The sequence below is a fragment of the Bufo bufo genome, chromosome 2 (assembly GCF_905171765.1).
Source record: "Bufo bufo chromosome 2, aBufBuf1.1, whole genome shotgun sequence".
Lineage (NCBI taxonomy): Eukaryota > Metazoa > Chordata > Amphibia > Anura > Bufonidae > Bufo > Bufo bufo.
This window is the reverse complement of record NC_053390.1, coordinates 538,430,552-538,448,863: the sequence shown is the minus strand read 5'-3', so window position 1 is coordinate 538,448,863 and position 18,312 is coordinate 538,430,552. Positions and strand designations below refer to the sequence as shown.

At 41.9% G+C, this 18,312-nt stretch overlaps 1 protein-coding gene across 1 annotated transcript in view; it reads left to right on the top strand.

Annotated features, from left to right (window-relative positions):
• CNOT6L (CCR4-NOT transcription complex subunit 6 like) overlaps nucleotides 1-17,424 on the top strand; it is a 63,960-nt gene extending 46,536 nt beyond the window's left edge. The window contains exons 7-12 of the mRNA XM_040418024.1: nucleotides 2,338-2,495; nucleotides 8,024-8,178; nucleotides 9,730-9,881; nucleotides 10,833-11,060; nucleotides 12,399-12,601; nucleotides 13,392-17,424. Of these exons, the coding sequence (XP_040273958.1) occupies nucleotides 2,338-2,495; nucleotides 8,024-8,178; nucleotides 9,730-9,881; nucleotides 10,833-11,060; nucleotides 12,399-12,601; nucleotides 13,392-13,604 (1,109 nt within the window). The 3' untranslated portion in view covers nucleotides 13,605-17,424. The remainder of the gene's footprint in view (nucleotides 1-2,337; nucleotides 2,496-8,023; nucleotides 8,179-9,729; nucleotides 9,882-10,832; nucleotides 11,061-12,398; nucleotides 12,602-13,391) is intronic.
• Nucleotides 17,425-18,312: the final 888 nt, after the last annotated feature.

Below are 18,312 nucleotides of genomic sequence, written 5' to 3'. Positions count from 1 at the left end.
TGTTCAAAAGAACACTCCCCCGATCCAGTAAAGGCCACTGTTAAGGCGGCGGGGCCCTGTGGAGGTCGCTGTCAAGCGGGTGGTATGCTGTGAAAGTCACTGTTAAAGGGAACCTGTCACCGGGATTTTGTGCATAGAGCTGAGGACATGGGTTGCTAGATGGCCTCTAGCACATCCGCAATACCCAGTCCCCATCGCTCTGTGTGCTTTTATTGTGTAAAAAAAGATTTGATACATATGCAAATTAACCTGAGATGAGTCCTGTATGTGAGATGAGTCAGGGACAGGACTCCTCTGAGGGTCATTTGCATATGTATCAAATTGTTTTTTTTGACATAAGAGCACACAGAGCTAGGGGGACTGGGTATTACGGATGTGCTAGCGGCCATCTAGCAACCCATGTCCTCAGCTCTATACACAATCACGGTGACAGGTTCCCTTTAAAGGGGAAGGCTGCTGTAAAGGTCAAAGTTAAGGGGGTGGGATGCTGTGGAGGTCCAATTTTAAGGGACGGGGCACTGTGGGGGGTTCAGTGCAAAGGGGTGGGGGGCTGTGGAGGTCACTGTTTTGGGGGCAGGGTACTGTAGATGTCACTGTTATAGTGGATAGTGTTTATCTTTTAACGACACACACAAACATTAAATGAAATAGATTAAATATACCCGAGCAAAGCCGGGTCCTTCAGCTAGTTGATGATAACTCTGATCCTGGCGGTTTAACCCACTTAAATGCTGCCATCAATGCTAAGGACCCCAGCTAAATGGGTAGAAAGATAGCTGGTTTCCCGCTTTATTAAATCGCCCCTTTGCCATGTGTTTGTTGGGGCCTAGGGATTGCCATGGCAGCTAGAGGCATAACGGTAACCTCAGAGCCTGCCAATTTAAAAATAAAATTTAAATCTGAGTAAAAAGCCCCAAAATTCTACTTTTGCTTATCAAATTTGTAATGACCCACTAAAATGAATGTGTACTTTATTGAACATTGTTAAACATGGCAGTGCTGCTTTTTTTTTTATTTTATTTTTATTTCATCTATGTATCCTACCAATGAAAACTACAACTCATCCTGCAAAAAAAAGCCCTCCTTACAGCTCTGGATGGAAAAGTTAAATTGTTATGGGGCTCTGAATGCAGCAAATGTGAATTATTTTCAAGATTTTTTTATTTATTTTTTATATATACTTTGCACAATAAAAGGATCCTCTGAGTTGGACTGACCTACACAATTTTTCATGTATCTTTTACTGTAGTAAATGCCATGAGACAAAGCAAAAAAGCTTCACGTAATCCTGGATATCTGTAGTGGATAACCTTCCAGTTACTTGTAAAGGTCCATTCAGAGAGGACTCTATTTCTGGGTCCCTTCATTTCAAAAGATGCTGTCCGCATCCATAGTTCTGTTCTGCTGCCCTGCAAAAAATATAGAGCATGTCCTATTGTCAGCAATTGCTCAGTTGGGCGCAAAATGCGGAACGCACGTGGCTTGTATCTGTGGTTTGTGCATCACAAAATTCTTACGGTCGTCTGAATGTAGCCTTAATCCAATATAATGGTACAAACGCTAAATAGTCTAAAGTTTGTTTGAGAAATAAGTTGGAAAGTGTTTTTGGTTTTAGGACCTGAAATCACCATCTTGAACTTGACTGTGTTCTACTAGATCAGGGGTGCCCAACCTGCGGCCCTCCAGCTGTTGCAAAACTACAACTCCTAGCATGTTTGGGCATGCTGAGAGTTGTAGTCTTGCAACAGCTGGAGGCCCACAGGTTGAGCATCCCTGTTCTAGATTATCATTGAATTTGTGCCTGGAACATTGCACAAGTCATGTCATTGACCTAGCGTAATAGTCTGAGATTAGAAACAATTGTACTCCTGTCCATGGACTATGGCTTTGCAGGTTTAGCCCCAGTCACTTGAAAGCGTAATGAGCCGAGAGCAATACAGTCCTTAGACAACAGTCAGGCCAAATTCAGCCTGTTGGCTTTTCTAAGGCTGCGTCCACATCTCTGGTGAACATTCCCGACAGGCTGTTTCAGCAGACTACAGCCTGCCGGAGGTCACCAGATCCAGCATTGCTGTATTCACTAGTTCACCTCCAGACCCCCTTGATTGTAATAAGGTCTGGCAGTGATCTGGCATCAGCGTTTTTTGGCTGGGTGATGGTTGCCATTTATACCGGGTCAGGCTGCTGGATCATCTGACAGATTTGAATGCAGCCCTAGTAAATCTGCACGTTACATTTTATTTGTGAAATCTGATGGCGATTCCTCCAAAGGATCTATAAAAGGGAACTGAGATTATAACACTCAATTAATAGCAGTTGTATGCTTTTATTTTCCAGTTTCCTTCACAGTTATGTGTTACAATGTCCTTTGTGATAAATACGCTACTCGGCAGCTTTACGGCTATTGCCCTTCCTGGGGATTAAATTGGGAGTACCGAAAAAAAGGCATCATGGAAGAAATAGTCAGCTGTGATGCGGATATCATCAGCCTTCAGGTAAGTTTTTAAGCTCTAAGGGCTCTTTCACACGAGCAGATCCCATGTGTGGAATCCACTGCGTGAATGAGGGCAAAGCCCCATTCCGGACAGCAGAGACACGGAGCATTAACATGATTGATAATGCTCCATGCCTCTGACCTTTACTACAAAATCACGGTGACATTATCTCACTGTGATTTTGTAGTAAAAAGATCAGAGCGGCATGGAGCATTATCAATCATGTTAATGCTCCGTGTCTCTGCTGTCCGTAACGGGGCTTGGCTCTTTCACGCAGCAGATTACCCACATGGCATCTGCTCGCGTGAAAGAGCCTTAACTATTGCATTTGGTCTGCTCAGTTTCTGTGTATGCTTTTCTCATCCACAAGAGGGCAGTGTTGCATAAGAGATCGAGTAAAAAAAAGTATTTTTCTCTTTCAGTTGAACATGTTAATATTGTCAGTGATCCTGGAGTGTTTTTTAAGATATCAGAAGGGTCACACGTACACATACATTACTAATGTCAGCATAACCAGCAATTTTTTATCCCCCCCTTGGGGAAATGCGATACTAATTATATCCATGACAGCACATCCTAAGGCCTTATTCGCACAGTCAGTGTTTGGTCAGTGATTTCCTTCAGTGATTTTGAGCCAAAACAAAGTGTGGGTCCAAAACACAAAACAGGTGCAGATCTTTCCCTTCTACCTCATGTCTGTGTAGGATCCACTCCTGGTTTTGGCTCACAATCACTGATGGAAATCACTGACCAAACACTGACTGTGTGAATGAAGCCTAAGACTGACTTCCTCTGATAGGACAGGAAAAAACTGAGGTTTAAAAACCCCACCCCTACCCCTCATCACCAGTATTCTTTCCTGTCCTGCTAAGGAAGGCAGACGAGAGGTGCTAGAAGCTCTTTTGGGTTCCTAGCCTAATTTTGATACCTGGATCAGCTTGCACTGCAGACCGGAGGTCTGTTCTCCGGCCCGGCTCTTCCCTCCTCCTGTGTGGTCTGCGCCTAGGCCCCTTTATTGTATGGTGGCCCTGGCGAAGCTCCCTCCTGCGGCGGTCCAGAAAGGGCCTAATGCAGAGTGGAAAGCGGCTGGAGCGACGCTAGGACGCGCTTCCCTCCAGTCGCTGGGTGGTGATGTCAGATGCCGAGGGGGCATGGCTTGGCGTCGTGATGTCACTTGGCTGGCGCATGCCCAGTGTTTAAAGCAGGGCAATGCCGGTCCCAACACGGCCCTCAGGTCCCCCCCCTGCAGTCTCTGGTGTTTCTGTCGACGGGAACTGGAAACATGAGTTCCTTTACCACCACTGGCTCTGGATCTGAGCCCCCCCACTGCCCTGGGTTCTGTGAGTAGCCAGTCTCGGGCACCCTGCTTATGTTATACTTACCCTGTAGTGGTTGATTCTTCTCTCCCTTGTATGTTGCAGGGAGAAAAGGAGTCTTCCTCTTCTGCCAAGGTTAAACCCAGGAAGTGTGGTCTGTTTTAAACTACTACCTTCCTCAGGGTCTAAACCTTTATGCGAGGAGTGTACCGTGTCTGTCAAGTCCAAATCATCTGGTCTGCTGGAGGAGATTAAGTCCATGGACCAGGTTCTTCTAGAGATCTTATGTATGTTGGAAGTGATTCAGATTCCGTAAATCCAGAACTATCTGATCCTGAGATCTTGGAAAAATCTCAAGAATCTGATGAAAATAATGAATATAAAAGATTCCTTTTTAATCCTGAGGATATTGAGGAGCGCTAATCAAAGCCATAAGAGCCACAATTAGAACGTAGATTCTCAGGAAGCCCAGATCTGTTCAGGAGGAAATATTTGGGGGAGAGGCTGAGATCTGTATTCTCAATTCCAGATAACATACAGAAGATCATAAGAGCGGAATGGGATAAACCTGAAAAAGGCTCCTTCCCCATGGCATAAAAAGGTGGTACCCCTTTTGACGAGGCAGATTGCACAGACTGGGAGTCTATTCCCAGAGTCGATTCTCCAGTGGCCAAGGTCGCAAAGCAAACGGGCCTTTCCTTTGAGGATGCTGCGCAGTGAAAGGACCCTATGGACAGAAATGCAGAAAGCCTCCTTAAAAAAACACTGGAAGCTACGGCTGCTCTTTTAAAACCCGGAGTGGCAACGACGTGTAGCTCGTACCTTATCGGTGTGGCTGGAGCAATTAGAGCTTCACTTCATTAACAAGACCCCAAGGGAGCAGATCTTGGACAGCCTCCCCCTGCTTAGAAAGGCCACATTTCCTGGCAGACTCCTCCGCTGAGTCTGTAAAACTTTCTGCCAGTACATCAGTACTCTCTAACACCATCAGGAGAGTCCTGTGGTTGAAAGCCTGGTCCGGTGATATGACCTCTAAAAACAAATTGATATCCTTACCGTTCCATGGGCAGTATGTGTTCGGCCCTGATCTGAATAAGATCTTAGAAAATGCTACAGACCACACAAAAGGTTTTCCTGAAGACAGATCCAAAAACAGAAGGCAGTTTTTTCGTAAACAGCAGGATACCAGATCAGATGGAGGAAAATCTGCAAGGTGGAGCTATGCCAAGGGCGGTTAAGGAAGGAATTTTCTTAACCCCAAAAAGGGAGGTCCTTCCTTCCTTCCTCTTCCAAGCAATGACCCCATTTGTGTTGGGTAAAGACTCAGCTCCTTCATAAATTCCTAGGAGCCAGTCATCGCAGACCTGTATATAATCAGTATTGTAAAAAACTGTTATGCTATAGAGTTGGGTTCTCTTCCCCCACAAAAATTCATGATAACCCAACTCCCCTGGCCTCAGGTCCTCTGTCCGAAGGCATAGAAGAATTATTATGCCTAGGGGGCAATAGTGTGTTCCCAACAGGGAAATGGGAAGGGGTCACTATTCTCCATTGTTCCTAGTTCGGAAATCGAATGGCAAATTCCTGACCATTATAAATATGAGGCCACTAAACACACGACCCATCGCAGGTTCAAAATGGAAACTGTCAAATCCGCCGTGAAACTAATCAAAAAGGGGCTATAATGGCCACAATAGACCTCAAGGATGCCTGTTTTCATGTTCCAATCCATCCCCCTAGCCAGAAAATATCTGAGATTTGCAATGAAGCTGAAAGAGAAGATTTATCACTTTTCAATTCAACGGTCCTCCTTTCAGTATATCTTCTGCTTCTCACATCTTCTCCAGGATTATGGCAGAAGTAGTGGCCTCCCTAAGCCAAAAGGGAATATTAATTATTCCATATCTGGACGATCTGTTGGTTATAGCAGAAACGTCCGATCTCCTACAAGCTCATCTTCAGGTGGTCCTCTCACCTTCAGAACCTGGGCTGGATAGTCAACTAGGAGAAATCCAATCTTATCCCAAACCATCAAAGAATAATTTTAGGCATCCTCCTGGATTCTGTCCTTCAAAAATCATTTCTTCCATCTCCGAAGGTCCAGGCTCTAAAGTTGAGGATCCAACAATTAAGAGGGCCCTTTTGTTTGATCAGACAGGCCATGAAGATTTTAGGTTGCTTATCTTGCATTCCAACTGTTACCTGGGCCCAATTCCACATGAGGCCTCTTGGAACAGATCTCAGCTAACCCTAGACCAGAGGATGTCCGTAACCAAAGAGGTAAAGACCTCCTTACAGTGATGGCTCAGAGACAAGAATCTGGAGTCTCTTGGAGCCAGGACAACGGATGCCAGTTCCTGGGGCTGTGGTGCCCTTACTGCCACAGGTTCCTTTCAGGGGACTTCGTCTGAAACTCAGAGGAGGATGTCGTTTAACTACAAAGAACTTTGGACTATATAGGAAGGCCTCAAAGCAACTCTGACCCAATCCAAGAACAGTCATGTACAAGTCCACTTGGACAATTCCATAGCTGTAGCCTTCATCCAACATCAGGGAGGTAACAAGACATGGTCACCTTCAGAATCTCTCAAAACAGATTTTTCTATGGGCAGAGAAGAACCTAATCTCTGGCTGCGGTACACCTGAAGGGTTCTCAATCTTCAGATGGACTTTCTCAGTCGACAGATTGGATCCAGCCGAGTGGTGCCTTTCAGAGGATCCAAAATCAATGGGGCAATCAGAGTCTAGATCTGTTCACCTCAAGAAGAAACCACAAAGTACCGCATGACTTCTCGCTCAATCCAACAGATCCCTGTGTGGCAGTAGACTCCTTCACTCGGGACTGGATGTCGGGACTGGTTTATGCCTTCATTATCTAGATGTCACCAGGGATTGGAGGATAGATAAAAACTTATTTGGGCCGGAAAACTGAATAAATAAGGGTAAAAAAGCTGCAAAAAGCTCTATATCCCGCTGGATTAGGTGTGCCATTTCTGAGGCCTATAGAGCCTCCAGTAAAGAAGCTCCTCTGTCCCTCAGAGCCTATTCAGTAAGATCAGTGTCTACTTCCTGGGCCGAGAGCCTCTGCATCTTTGGAACAAATTTGCAGAGCGGCCACTTGGAAGAGGGCTCACAACTTCACCAAGCATTATAGGGTCGATGTATTTGCCAATGAGGTCATGGCCTTTGGACACAAGGTTCTAGGTGCTGTTGTCCAACCGCCCCCCCCAAAAATAAGTGCTGTCATGGCAGGATGTGCTGTCATGGAGACGACTGGGAAAATGAGTTACACTCACTGGTAATCTGGTTTCCTGGAAGTCTCCATGACGGCACATGTATTCCCACCCTTTTGTTGATAATTTTACTTTTGGTTTATGTTCTACCCATTTTCCTGGTTCCGTTAAAATACACTGGTGATGAGGGGTACAGGTGGGGTTTTTGAACCTCTGGTGTGTTTTGTTTTTTTCTTGGATACGCACAGCACTGAAAATGCAGTTTTGTATTGAAGTAAACACCCATTGAGTTAAAAAAAAAAAAAAAAAAAAGTTTGGGATTAGTTTTCATAGTGAAAATTATGCAGTAAAAATGACACTAATGATTCCTAATCTAGTTTTTTTTTGTAATACTGCTGTTTAAAAATAAAATTAAATAAAAACTCTCAATATTCAAACACCCATAACTTTTTACACAAGAATTCTAAGGGCCCTGTCTGACATCTCAGATGCTGTGGTCACAATTAACTCCCATCCTGGCTGTTTACCTACTGTGGTTATTTTCAATCTCTGCTGCAGCACAGGGCCTGTGAGCCCACATTCTACACTACTGGTGGACCTCACCCCACTGCACAAAGGGGTTAATCTTGAGTGTTAGTGTTTTTTTTTTTTTTGTTTTTTTTTAAATCTGTGGGCAAACTTAAAACAAAGTGTCCGCTAACAGTCCACATCCCCCTGGATGAACTCAAGGGAAACATCAAAAACAATATCTGCAGTATCAGCCAACCTAATCCAACGTGCCCCAAGATGCAGAGATTTGAACGGGGACCACTTTTAGCATCTTTTGTGACTTGTGGGTAATTTAAAGAAAAACAATCCCCTTGCTCATTCATCTAGCCATTCCATCGCTGGAGGTGGGCCACTGTTTTGTGGGCCACCATGTAGTTTCAATGATCTGCTTCCATTAGTTTTTATACATATTCCAATTTTTGTCTTTTAGGAAGTTGAAACAGAGCAATACTTCACCCTTTTCCTGCCAGCATTAAAAGACCGTGGATATGATGGTTTCTTTTCTCCAAAGTCACGTGCCAAAATAATGTCAGAACACGAGAAGAAGCACGTGGATGGTTGTGCAATATTTTTCAGAACAGAAAAGTAAGTGAATTGTTCTTGGCGCACACTGTACAATGCCCCTATAGAGAGCTGGCACCATGGATGACTGCAAGATCAGAAGCAAGTGGTTTGGTAACTGCACTAGCAGTGCAATATATTTCTTTAGTAAAATGTTATAAAAAAGCCATTTTGACAAATTTGTTTCTGTTCCATGTTGTCGTCATGTACAGATTGCTGAAAACAGAATCTGTTAGCAGCCAATAACTAGTGATCCATATAATGCATAGATCACATCATGGGCAGATCTAATCTTCTCTGCATGCCTCCAAGCCCCTTTGCTGGCATCATTGCCATCACAGGATACCCTAACTACCCTAATGTTGGTATGGTCTGGAATAGGTTAATGAATGCCACTGGCTGTTGGTTACAGCCACACTTGGCCTCCTCCTTCAGATGGCACACCACGATTGTTGGGGGAATGTAACTATATGGCAGTCTGGCTGTCTGCAGACTGCTGTATATTTTACATAATGTGATTGGGCAGGGGTTAACCAGAGTATAGAACACTTTTAACCCCAGTTGCACACCAAATACTGGGCAAGCTTGCTTCAGTTGTAAGGGGGCGAGTCTGCAGATAGTGGGAAATTGTGGTCAAGTTTGCAAATTGTGATTTTGATTTAACTGTGACATGGAGTTGCCCTTGGTCTTTGACTCTTCACTGTTTAGGCAAAAATAAACTGAGTTTCAGGATTTTTTTTCAGTACTGTTACATATTCTGCAGAATTTTTTTAGTATTCAGATCTCCAGGATAGGTCATGAGTATCAGATCAATGGGGTCCGACTCCCAGCACTCCTCTCTGAGCTGTATGAAAAAGCCTAAACATTCATGATGCAGCTGAGTGAATGCAGTTGAGCTGCAATGCTAAGAAAAGCAGCTATCCAATGGATGGCACTGTGCTTGGTAAGCCTTGAGGAGCCCGTGACACTCCAGAGATCTGGTGAGTGCCGCAGCTTTCTCAAACAGCTGATCGACGGAGGTATTGTACCCACACTGATCTCATCTTGATGGCCTATCCCGAGTATGTCCATATGAAAATCCCAGAGAACCCCTTGAACGCGGTATTCCCACAGAAGTAAATGGAGCAGTGGCCATGCTTACGCAGTGCAGTCTCCATTCATTTTTAATGGACTTCCAAAAACTTTCGGAGCTCCCATCGAAATTAATGGGGAGCGTGCTGCACACTCATAGTGCAGTCTCCTTTTCTTCTGGGACCCATTCTGGAGATAGGAAAGATATAGGTACTGGTCCCAGCTCTGAGACCCACACCTGTGACTTTGATGGCATATCCTAGTGATATGTCTGCGATGTCACAACTCCTCCTTAACTTTTCATTTGGATTGAAAGTACTTTTTCTCCAGTAATGAAGCAACGGATCACTAAGTGAAAGGTATGGTTGACTTCAGCTGAGCTAGCCCTACTAGGTATTTGGCTTTGTTTAGCACTGAATTACCTGGTGATAGACTACCTTTCACTGTATAGTATTATATGGTCATGTGTAACTTTCTTTTTTTTTTTTTCTTTTTTTTTTTAAGATTTTCTCTGGTGGCAAAACATACTGTGGAATTCAACCAGGTAGCCATGGCCAACTCTGAGGGATCAGAAGCTATGCTTAATAGAGTTATGACAAAGGATAATATTGGCGTCTCTGTTTTGCTTGAAGTCCACAAAGATCTCCCTGGGGGAGGTAGGTGTATTTCAATTGGTGTTTCTTCCCCCATACAGCACTGAAGTGAAGGATGGTGATTGATTCCTTCACACAGTTATTTTGCTGAATTTTTTTTATTTTTATTCTTATATTTTATGGCAACTAGTAAGATCTGATGCTGAGGATAGGTCATCAGTTATAAAGTCTTGGAAAACCCTTTTAATCTAATGTGTATGGTCAGCCAAAGTCTCAGTCACAACACTTTCTGTGCAGGTAATTGCCACTTATTCCTTTTATGATCTGCTTGGTGCTGGGTTTTAATCCAGAGTAAACACAAATCTCATGCTGCTTCAATCTAGGAAGAACCGGTCAGTTCCCCATCTGTCAGTAACAGCTAGGGATCCCAAGGAATAGATAAAAGGGGGTTTATCACCTCAATGAGAGCTATGCAATTAATAGTGCTTCCCCTGTTGCACCTGGCGATCACCTGATGGTTAACACTGCATTTGAAGAGTTAAGTCTGATTGGAGTCTTCACTGGGTGTCTGCTGTGTAAGGCTGGATTCACACATCCGTGGAACATGGTCCGTGTGATACCGGCCTACATTTCATCTGAGTGCAGGAGCGCACGGCGTCATTGGTTGCTATGACACCGTGCACTTCCTGCTGCAGTACAGTAATACACTGGTATGATCTATATCAGTGTATTACTGTACGGCGGCAGAAGGAAGCACACGGTGTCATAGCAACCAATGACTCCGTGCACTCAGAAGAAATCCAGGCCAGTATCGCCCGGACGTGTGAATCCAGCCTAAAAGAGGTTAACTGTTTAAATTTGTCAGTGCATCGTTACATGATGAGGTGATTATAGGCTACCATAGATCTCACTTGAAAAATAAGTGTGCATTATCGAGGCGCGTTAAGGCACTCTGTCTAGTTTTGACTTGCCATTATGTGTGTGTGTGTCTTTATTTTATTTTATTTTTTTTAGGTATGAAGGCTCATCATTCAACTGATAAACAGCTTCTTATGGTAGCTAATGCCCACATGCATTGGGACCCGGAATATTCTGATGTCAAGCTTATCCAAACTATGATGTTTGTCTCTGAACTTAAAAGCATTCTAGAGAAGGCAGCAAGCAGACCTGGCAGCCCTGCACCTGATCCAAATTCCATCCCGTTCGTGTTGTGTGCTGATCTGAACTCCTTGCCAGATTCAGGTAAAAGGTTTTGTCTGACACTCTTTATTGAAGGAGGATGTTCTACAGAATTTGATCTCCTGCCTCTTCTTCCTGTACCAGTGTTGGTCCATTCACACGTCCGTATGTGTTTTGCGGAAAACACTGACACCGGCAATATGCGTTCCGCATTTTGCGGACCACACATCGTTGCACTCTCATAGAAAATGCCTTTTAGTCCCAATTGCAGACAAGAATAGGACATGTTCTATTTTTGTGCGGAACGGAAGTGCAGATGCGAACAGCACAAAATCCTATATATATATATATATATATATATAGTACAGACCAAAAGTTTGGACACACCTTCTCATTCAAAGAGTTTTCTTTATTTTCATGACTATGAAAATTGTAGATTCACACTGAAGGCATGAAAGCTATGAATTAACACATGTGGAATTATATACATAACAAACAAGTGTGAAACAACTGAAAATATGTCATATTCTAGGTTCTTCAAAGTAGCCACCTTTTGCTTTGATTATTTCTTTGCACACTCTTGGCATTCTCTTGATGAGCTGCAAGAGGTAGTCCCCTGAAATGGTTTTCACTTCACAGGTGTGCCCTGTCAGGTTTAATAAGTGGGATTTCTTGCTTTATAAATGGGGTTGGGACCATCAGTGGCGTTGAGGAGAAGTCAGGTGGATACACAGCTGATAGTCCTACTGAATAGACTGTTAGAATTTGTATTATGGCAAGAAAAAAGCAGCTAAGTAAAGAAAAACGAGTGGCCATCATTACTTTAAGAAATGAAGGTCAGTCAGTCAGCCGAAAAATTGGGAAAACTTTGAAAGTAAGGGCTATTTGACCATGGAGGAGAGTGATGAGGTGCTGCGCCAGATGACCTGGCCTCCACAGTCACCGGACCTGAACCCAATCGAGATGGTTTGGGGTGACCTGGACCGCAGAGTGAAGGCAAAAGGGCCAACAAGTGCTAAGCATCTCTGGGAACTCCTTCAAGACTGTTGGAAGACCATTTCAGGGGACTACCTCTTGAAGCTCATCAAGAGAATGCCAAGAGTGTGCAAAGCAGTAATCAAAGCAAAAGGTGGCTACTTTGAAGAACTTAGAATATGACATATTTTCAGTTGTTTCACACTTGTTTGTTATGTATATAATTCCACATGTGTTAATTCATAGTTTTGATGCCTTCATAGTCATGAAAATAAAGAAAACTCTTTGAATGAGAAGGTGTGTCCAAACTTTTGGTCTGTACTGTGTGTGTGTATATATATATATATATATATATATATATATATATATATATATATATAATTTTGTACTACTGAAAATCCTCCCTTTTATTTTGCCCCTCATTAGGTGTGGTGGAATATCTAACCAATGGAGTGGTAGCTGACAATCATAAGGACTTTAAGGAGCTTCGATACAATGAGTGTCTCACCAACTTCAGCTGCAATGGGAAGAATGGGACCCCAGATGGAAGAATTACACATGGCTTCCAGCTGAGGAGCGCCTATGAAAACAACTTGATGCCTTACACCAATTACACTTTTGATTTCAAAGTAAGTTCTAAGCTGTGTTTTACAGGGAATCAACTTGTGTACCTTTATGTTCAGATGCTTACCCAGTTCCAACCCTTTCCAGTACCCTGCAGTTTATGCTTCATGGTCCTTAACACACGCCTTTTAGCTAGTATCTGCTCTGAGTTGTGAACCTGCTTCAATCAGTGTTTGGCTGAGTGGTTATTTCCTACATAGTGAGGATAACCAGGAATCGGAGACTGTTTAGAGCTCATGCACATGAACATTTTTCTTTCCGTGTCTGTTCCTTAACGGACAAGGATAGGACTGTTCCATGAGGGGCCAGCTGTTCTATTCCGCAAAATACTGAATGCACACAGACGTCTTCCTTTTTTATTTAAATTTTTTTCGCGGATCGCAGAATAGTTGTGTGCATAAGCCCTTAGTTAGAATGGAAGAGGCATTGGTCAGGTGAGTATGGCTTTTTAATTATTTTGCACCTTTTAATGACTTATTAATTCAGCCAAAACCTTTTTTAATATTTGAAGACTGAAAGCCTAGTCGTTTGTCAATTGTATTGGCACCTGGAATGTGTTCAAAGTAAAGTTTATTGTCAGTTATATATTTCATTTTTTTATTTATACAGGTTTAAAATTGGTTATGTATACATTGACACATGAAGAATGTGCTGTGCTTCATGTCCACCTTGCTTGTAGCAAAGATTGCTTGTTTGCTTCATTAGCTTGTGTTTTTGCTTAGGTGTATAGTTGAAGAGAACATCAGGTTTGACTTGATAATATATATATTTTTTTCTCTTTTTAAAATCCTTTAGGGTGTCATTGACTACATCTTCTACTCCAAGACACACATGGATGTTCTTGGCGTCCTGGGGCCTTTAGACCCTCAGTGGATGGCAGAGAACAACATCACTGGCTGCCCTCACCCCCACATACCTTCTGACCACTTCTCACTGTTAACGCAGCTGGAACTCCACCCTCCACTTCTGCCTCTCATCAATGGTATACACTTGCCAAGCAGGAGGTAGTGCTGAATGAGGCTTGGCAGTCGTTCTCATGGACCTGTACAGCTGTAAAAGAGTCTGTAGGAGTGAAATATGGCCAACCTAAAGCTGCTTTTTCACGGCTCCTTCCCTTCTGTCAAAGCCGTGTTTCTGCATTTTTTTTTGCAGGGAGGCAATATTTGACATTGGGGTTGGTACAGAATCTGTCCTCCTCCCCCCAACTGTGTTTTTGTTACTTTTTAAACAAGCTTAATTTTTTTTTATTTTTTTTTTCTTCTACTCTCCCATGAGTTTTGTCTTGTAAAAAAATAATAATTCCATTGACAACAGCTAGATACCAGGCTATTTTCCCTTTTAAGTATAGCTGAATCCCAATGAGTAGTTAATAAGGAGTTCCAACTCTGTAATTGTCCTAGGAAAAAAACATGATTTTTACCCTACTTTTTGATGGCTACCTTAGCTCTCCTAAAAGTAAAGCACAACCTTGTTTTACCCCCTTTCCACGCTTCCACACTTTCTTCCATATATGTATCCTAGAAATGAATTACTTTTAAGAGGGGAAAATACCACCTATTCCTCTTGATTTCCCCCTATATTTTTGGCTGAAGAAAACCCACTGTCGGTGGCTGCAAAGAGAATTGTGAACAGTTTTTTTAATCAGTCATGCATTTACTGTACCTCTTCCACAATGTGATCAGGTCAATGGTAGTCCATTTTTTTTTTTAATTCTGTATTTCAGCCTTAAATGCTATCTGTCACCTTGATCTTGGACTTTCATCAGCAGTACAATGAGTAGTACTGCACATACGGAGTCCAGATGTTTTAGTTTCCTACTGATCCCCGCCCCCTCACTGTCAGGGTTTAAACCTGTACAGAATTAGTCAGGACTGCTGTCATGCCAACACAATGGAAGAGGACTCCTGTGCACATGCACAGCAGTCCCGACAATGTGTTTCAGTGCAGCTTTAAACCATGACAGTAGTGGAACACAGGTGCAGTAGGAAAATGGTGATTTGAACCCCTTATTTGTAGTATTTGTCATGTATTACTGAAGATAGTCCAAAATTGTGGTGACAGATTAACTATTCACATTTATAATATTACTGGAAGAAGGAAAAGGATAGATTGCCAGTCCAACACTGTCACCAAAGATCCTACTTAGTAACCCAATTTATATAATTTAGTATTTTATTTTTATCTTTAAAATAATTTAGTCCCTCACCCAATCTCTATTTCTGGCTTAACCAATTCTGATTACTATTGGTTTGGAATCATTTAGACTTTTTTTATTTTTTTTGGAAGGTAGCCAAAAGGAGCGAGCAGAGGTAGTTTACATTCTACAGTCGGGTTTCACATGCTATCATTGGCCAGTTTCCAACATCCTGCATTTTCAAGACTTTCCATCTAAATTCCCAGATTAAAAAAGAAAACCTCCTGTCCCCATCTGATAAGGTTCTACAATTCAACTGTAGAGTAGCTTTGTAACAATATGTACCTTGCCTAAAGGTGGTCTTCAACTTTTTGTTCCCTGACGCCTGGCCGTGAAGGGTTTAAAGAGTCTTGCTGTTAATTAAAAAAATATATTTTTTTTTTTGAGAAAAATTTGTATTGCACTGGTTAAATGGCCTCTAGCTGCAACATTTTCTTGTCTCTTGCTGCTATGTTTTTAAAACTGCTTTTAAATGAAAATAATTCTCCAATGCACTTTATTGCTTTGTTTCCCAATGTGGTCACTTCTCAGACACAATCTTTTCTGAACTTTTAACCAAGGGCCCTTTTAGAAAGTGTTACTGCTTGATGCGAAAAGGTCCATTCGATGGGTATAAACACAGGACTCTTCCCCTTTCACTAATGACTGCATTTCCCTCCTGCCTGTGGGTTTCCCCACATAGTTTCTATAGACCGTTTATGTATTTTACGTAAGGTACATATAATCTGCAGTCTCCACTAAATTCCTAAAGTGCCTTCGTAGATATGTTTAATATAAACTCTCTATTCCACATGACTATAAAAGATTTGGTGATGAAGTAAAATGCCTTGTGTAGCCCTGACAATTGCCTGGTCTACACTTGCACCTCTAAGGCCATGTTTACGTGTGGTTTTTGTATGATTTATTTTAGCCACAAATGTGATTACATCAAGAGATTTTTATTTATTTTTTTGGCTTAAAATGCATCAAAACCACACTCTTTAAACAAGGTCTAAATGTTTTTTGTTTTGTTTTTTTTTTGCATCAAACTTTGCTTTGAATGCACTTGTACCCACATGCCTCTCTAAAACAGATGCCATAGGGTTACTAAGAAATGCTTCTATGGAGTTGTCCACTTGCTTTCCTGTGTAGCATAGGTGGTGCCAGGTGTTGTCTGAAAATGACTAACTTACAACTTTTTGTTATCGGCCCAAGAGAAACTAGAAGAATATTTTAGACCCACTTTGGGAACAATTTGGTTACCACAAATGCAATGAATCAGAATTAAACTTTCACATAGAAAACAAGCTAGATTATCTGCATCTACAACTTCTCAGGTACTGTATATATTGTTAAACTGTAAAGCATCAGACAAAGGATTATTGTTAAGGTAGTCCGCTCCTTTCTGCAGAAGTGACATGTATGTAGCAGCACAAAGTACTTTAAATATAACAAGTCCTACTCAATTAGGGTCATTGTTCATAATGGAAGAGCATGTCACTTATCAGAACTTCTGTTTGTAAATTTTTGTTTGGGCAGTGTCCATGTCGCATTGAATGATGGGCATCACTGCGCATGTACGAGTCATTTAATGAATACCAGCTACTTTTATGAAACTTTAAATGCTTAACTGCTGCAGTGTTGACTACCTGAAGCATTCGCCCATGTATTTTTGGGTTCAGTATAAGAAATAAATGTACTAGATCATGTCAAAGTCAGTATGTTGTCTTTAGGTTTCTACATTTTTTTTATTTTATTTTTCAGTTGTGGTTTCTTTTCAGTAACATTTTTGATACTGGCTGATTTACTCTCCCTTGCTTTATATTGGTTAACTTTTTCAACGTGACCTTTTGCCATTTGTTTGCATTGAACAAAGCAAGTGAATGCAAAAAAAACATACTCCCCATCTCTATTTTATTTGCAGTAAATGTGGCCTAGGCTGTCCTACCTGTGACTTTAAAGTTTTAACGTTTATAAATTGAGTTAATAAAACATGTGAAAGGATATTTTAATAAGAAACAATGTCCAGTTTTTATTCATAAAAAATTGTACTGTGTAAAATTGTAAGAATAAATTTTTTTTTTTTTTTTTTTTTTGCTCAACCCCTTCACCGCCAGAGGTTGGAACAATTTGAAGACCCCCCCCCCCCCCCCCCCCTCTAAGGTCAAAGGGGTACATTTGCTTTTCAAACATGGTTTGTTTTGCACTCGATCTGTCTGTCGATATTTCTGTTGTCCTTGCCTATGAATGCCATTAAATCCATTATGCATTGGTAAAAAGCAGAAGCACTGATTTATTTACTGTTTCCTAATGTAATTTGAAGGCTTTTTTATTTTTTTATTTTTTATGGTTTCTATTGCTGGCTTCTACCTTCCCCTTTTTTTTTTTTTTTTTTTCCTGCAGAAATTTTGAAAACTCTAATTTATTGTCATCCATGTGGTTTAGGCTGAGTTCATATCACTGTTTAACTTTCCATTCTTCAGCTCCGTCAGAAGAACACAGGGATAAAAGAAAAACGGACCCAGTATTTTGAGCATCAGTTTGTCAGTTATTTTTGATGGAAGAAAGTCATGCATGCAGTACTGATCATAACGGATGCTCAGAAAAGACGGATCAGTTAATTTAACTAAACTGTGATGTGAACTCAGCCTTACTAGTTAAAGGGGTTCTGCACTTTCATTTAACTGATGATCTGTCCTCTGGATAGATCATCGGCGGGGGTCCGATACCCAGGACCCCCGCCGATCAGCTGTTTGAGAAGGCAGTGGCGCTGCAGCAGCGCTGCGGTCTTCTCACTGTTTACCGTCGGCCCACTGACGTCACGACTAGTATCAACTAGCGTGGGCGGAGCTAAGCTCTGTTCACTTGAATGGAGCTTAGCCGCGCCCAGGCCATTTGATACTAGTCATGACGTCAGTGAGAAGGCCGCGGCGCTGCTGGAGCGCCACTGCCTTCTCAAACAGCTGATCGGCGGGGGTCCCAGGTATCGGACCCCCGCCGATCAGAAGCTGATCTTTACAGAGGATAGATCAGTTAAATGAAAGTGCAGAACCCCTTTTAATGTCATTCATTGATCTGTGAAGTTATGAATCCCCTTCAAACATTTACCTTAATATTTCATAATGCTTACCCTGCTCTCTCATTTTGAAAAATATTTTTGATGTTGCATATCTGTCCTTTGATAGCATTAGGGCTTTAAATTTCCCACATTCTGCCATTGCTCAGGGTCACATACCGTCACATTTGCAGCAACTGTTTAGGTTCCAGCATTCTTCTTCTTTTTTTTTTTTTTTTTTTTTTTACCTGTCCCATTTTATCTTCTATAAGACCCAGTTTTATTTGGATCCAGTTCAATTGTAAATCTTATTGTAACTTATTATCTGACAAGTTGTCCTTCATAATTCCTATTGTAACTTGCATTTTTAAATATTAGAGGTGTAATCTCCTTGGTATTCATCTAGGTTATGGTCCCATCGCTAAATATAGAGATGCGTCATTACGTCATATGTACATGAACTGGTGTACATACCCACAGCAGTCCAA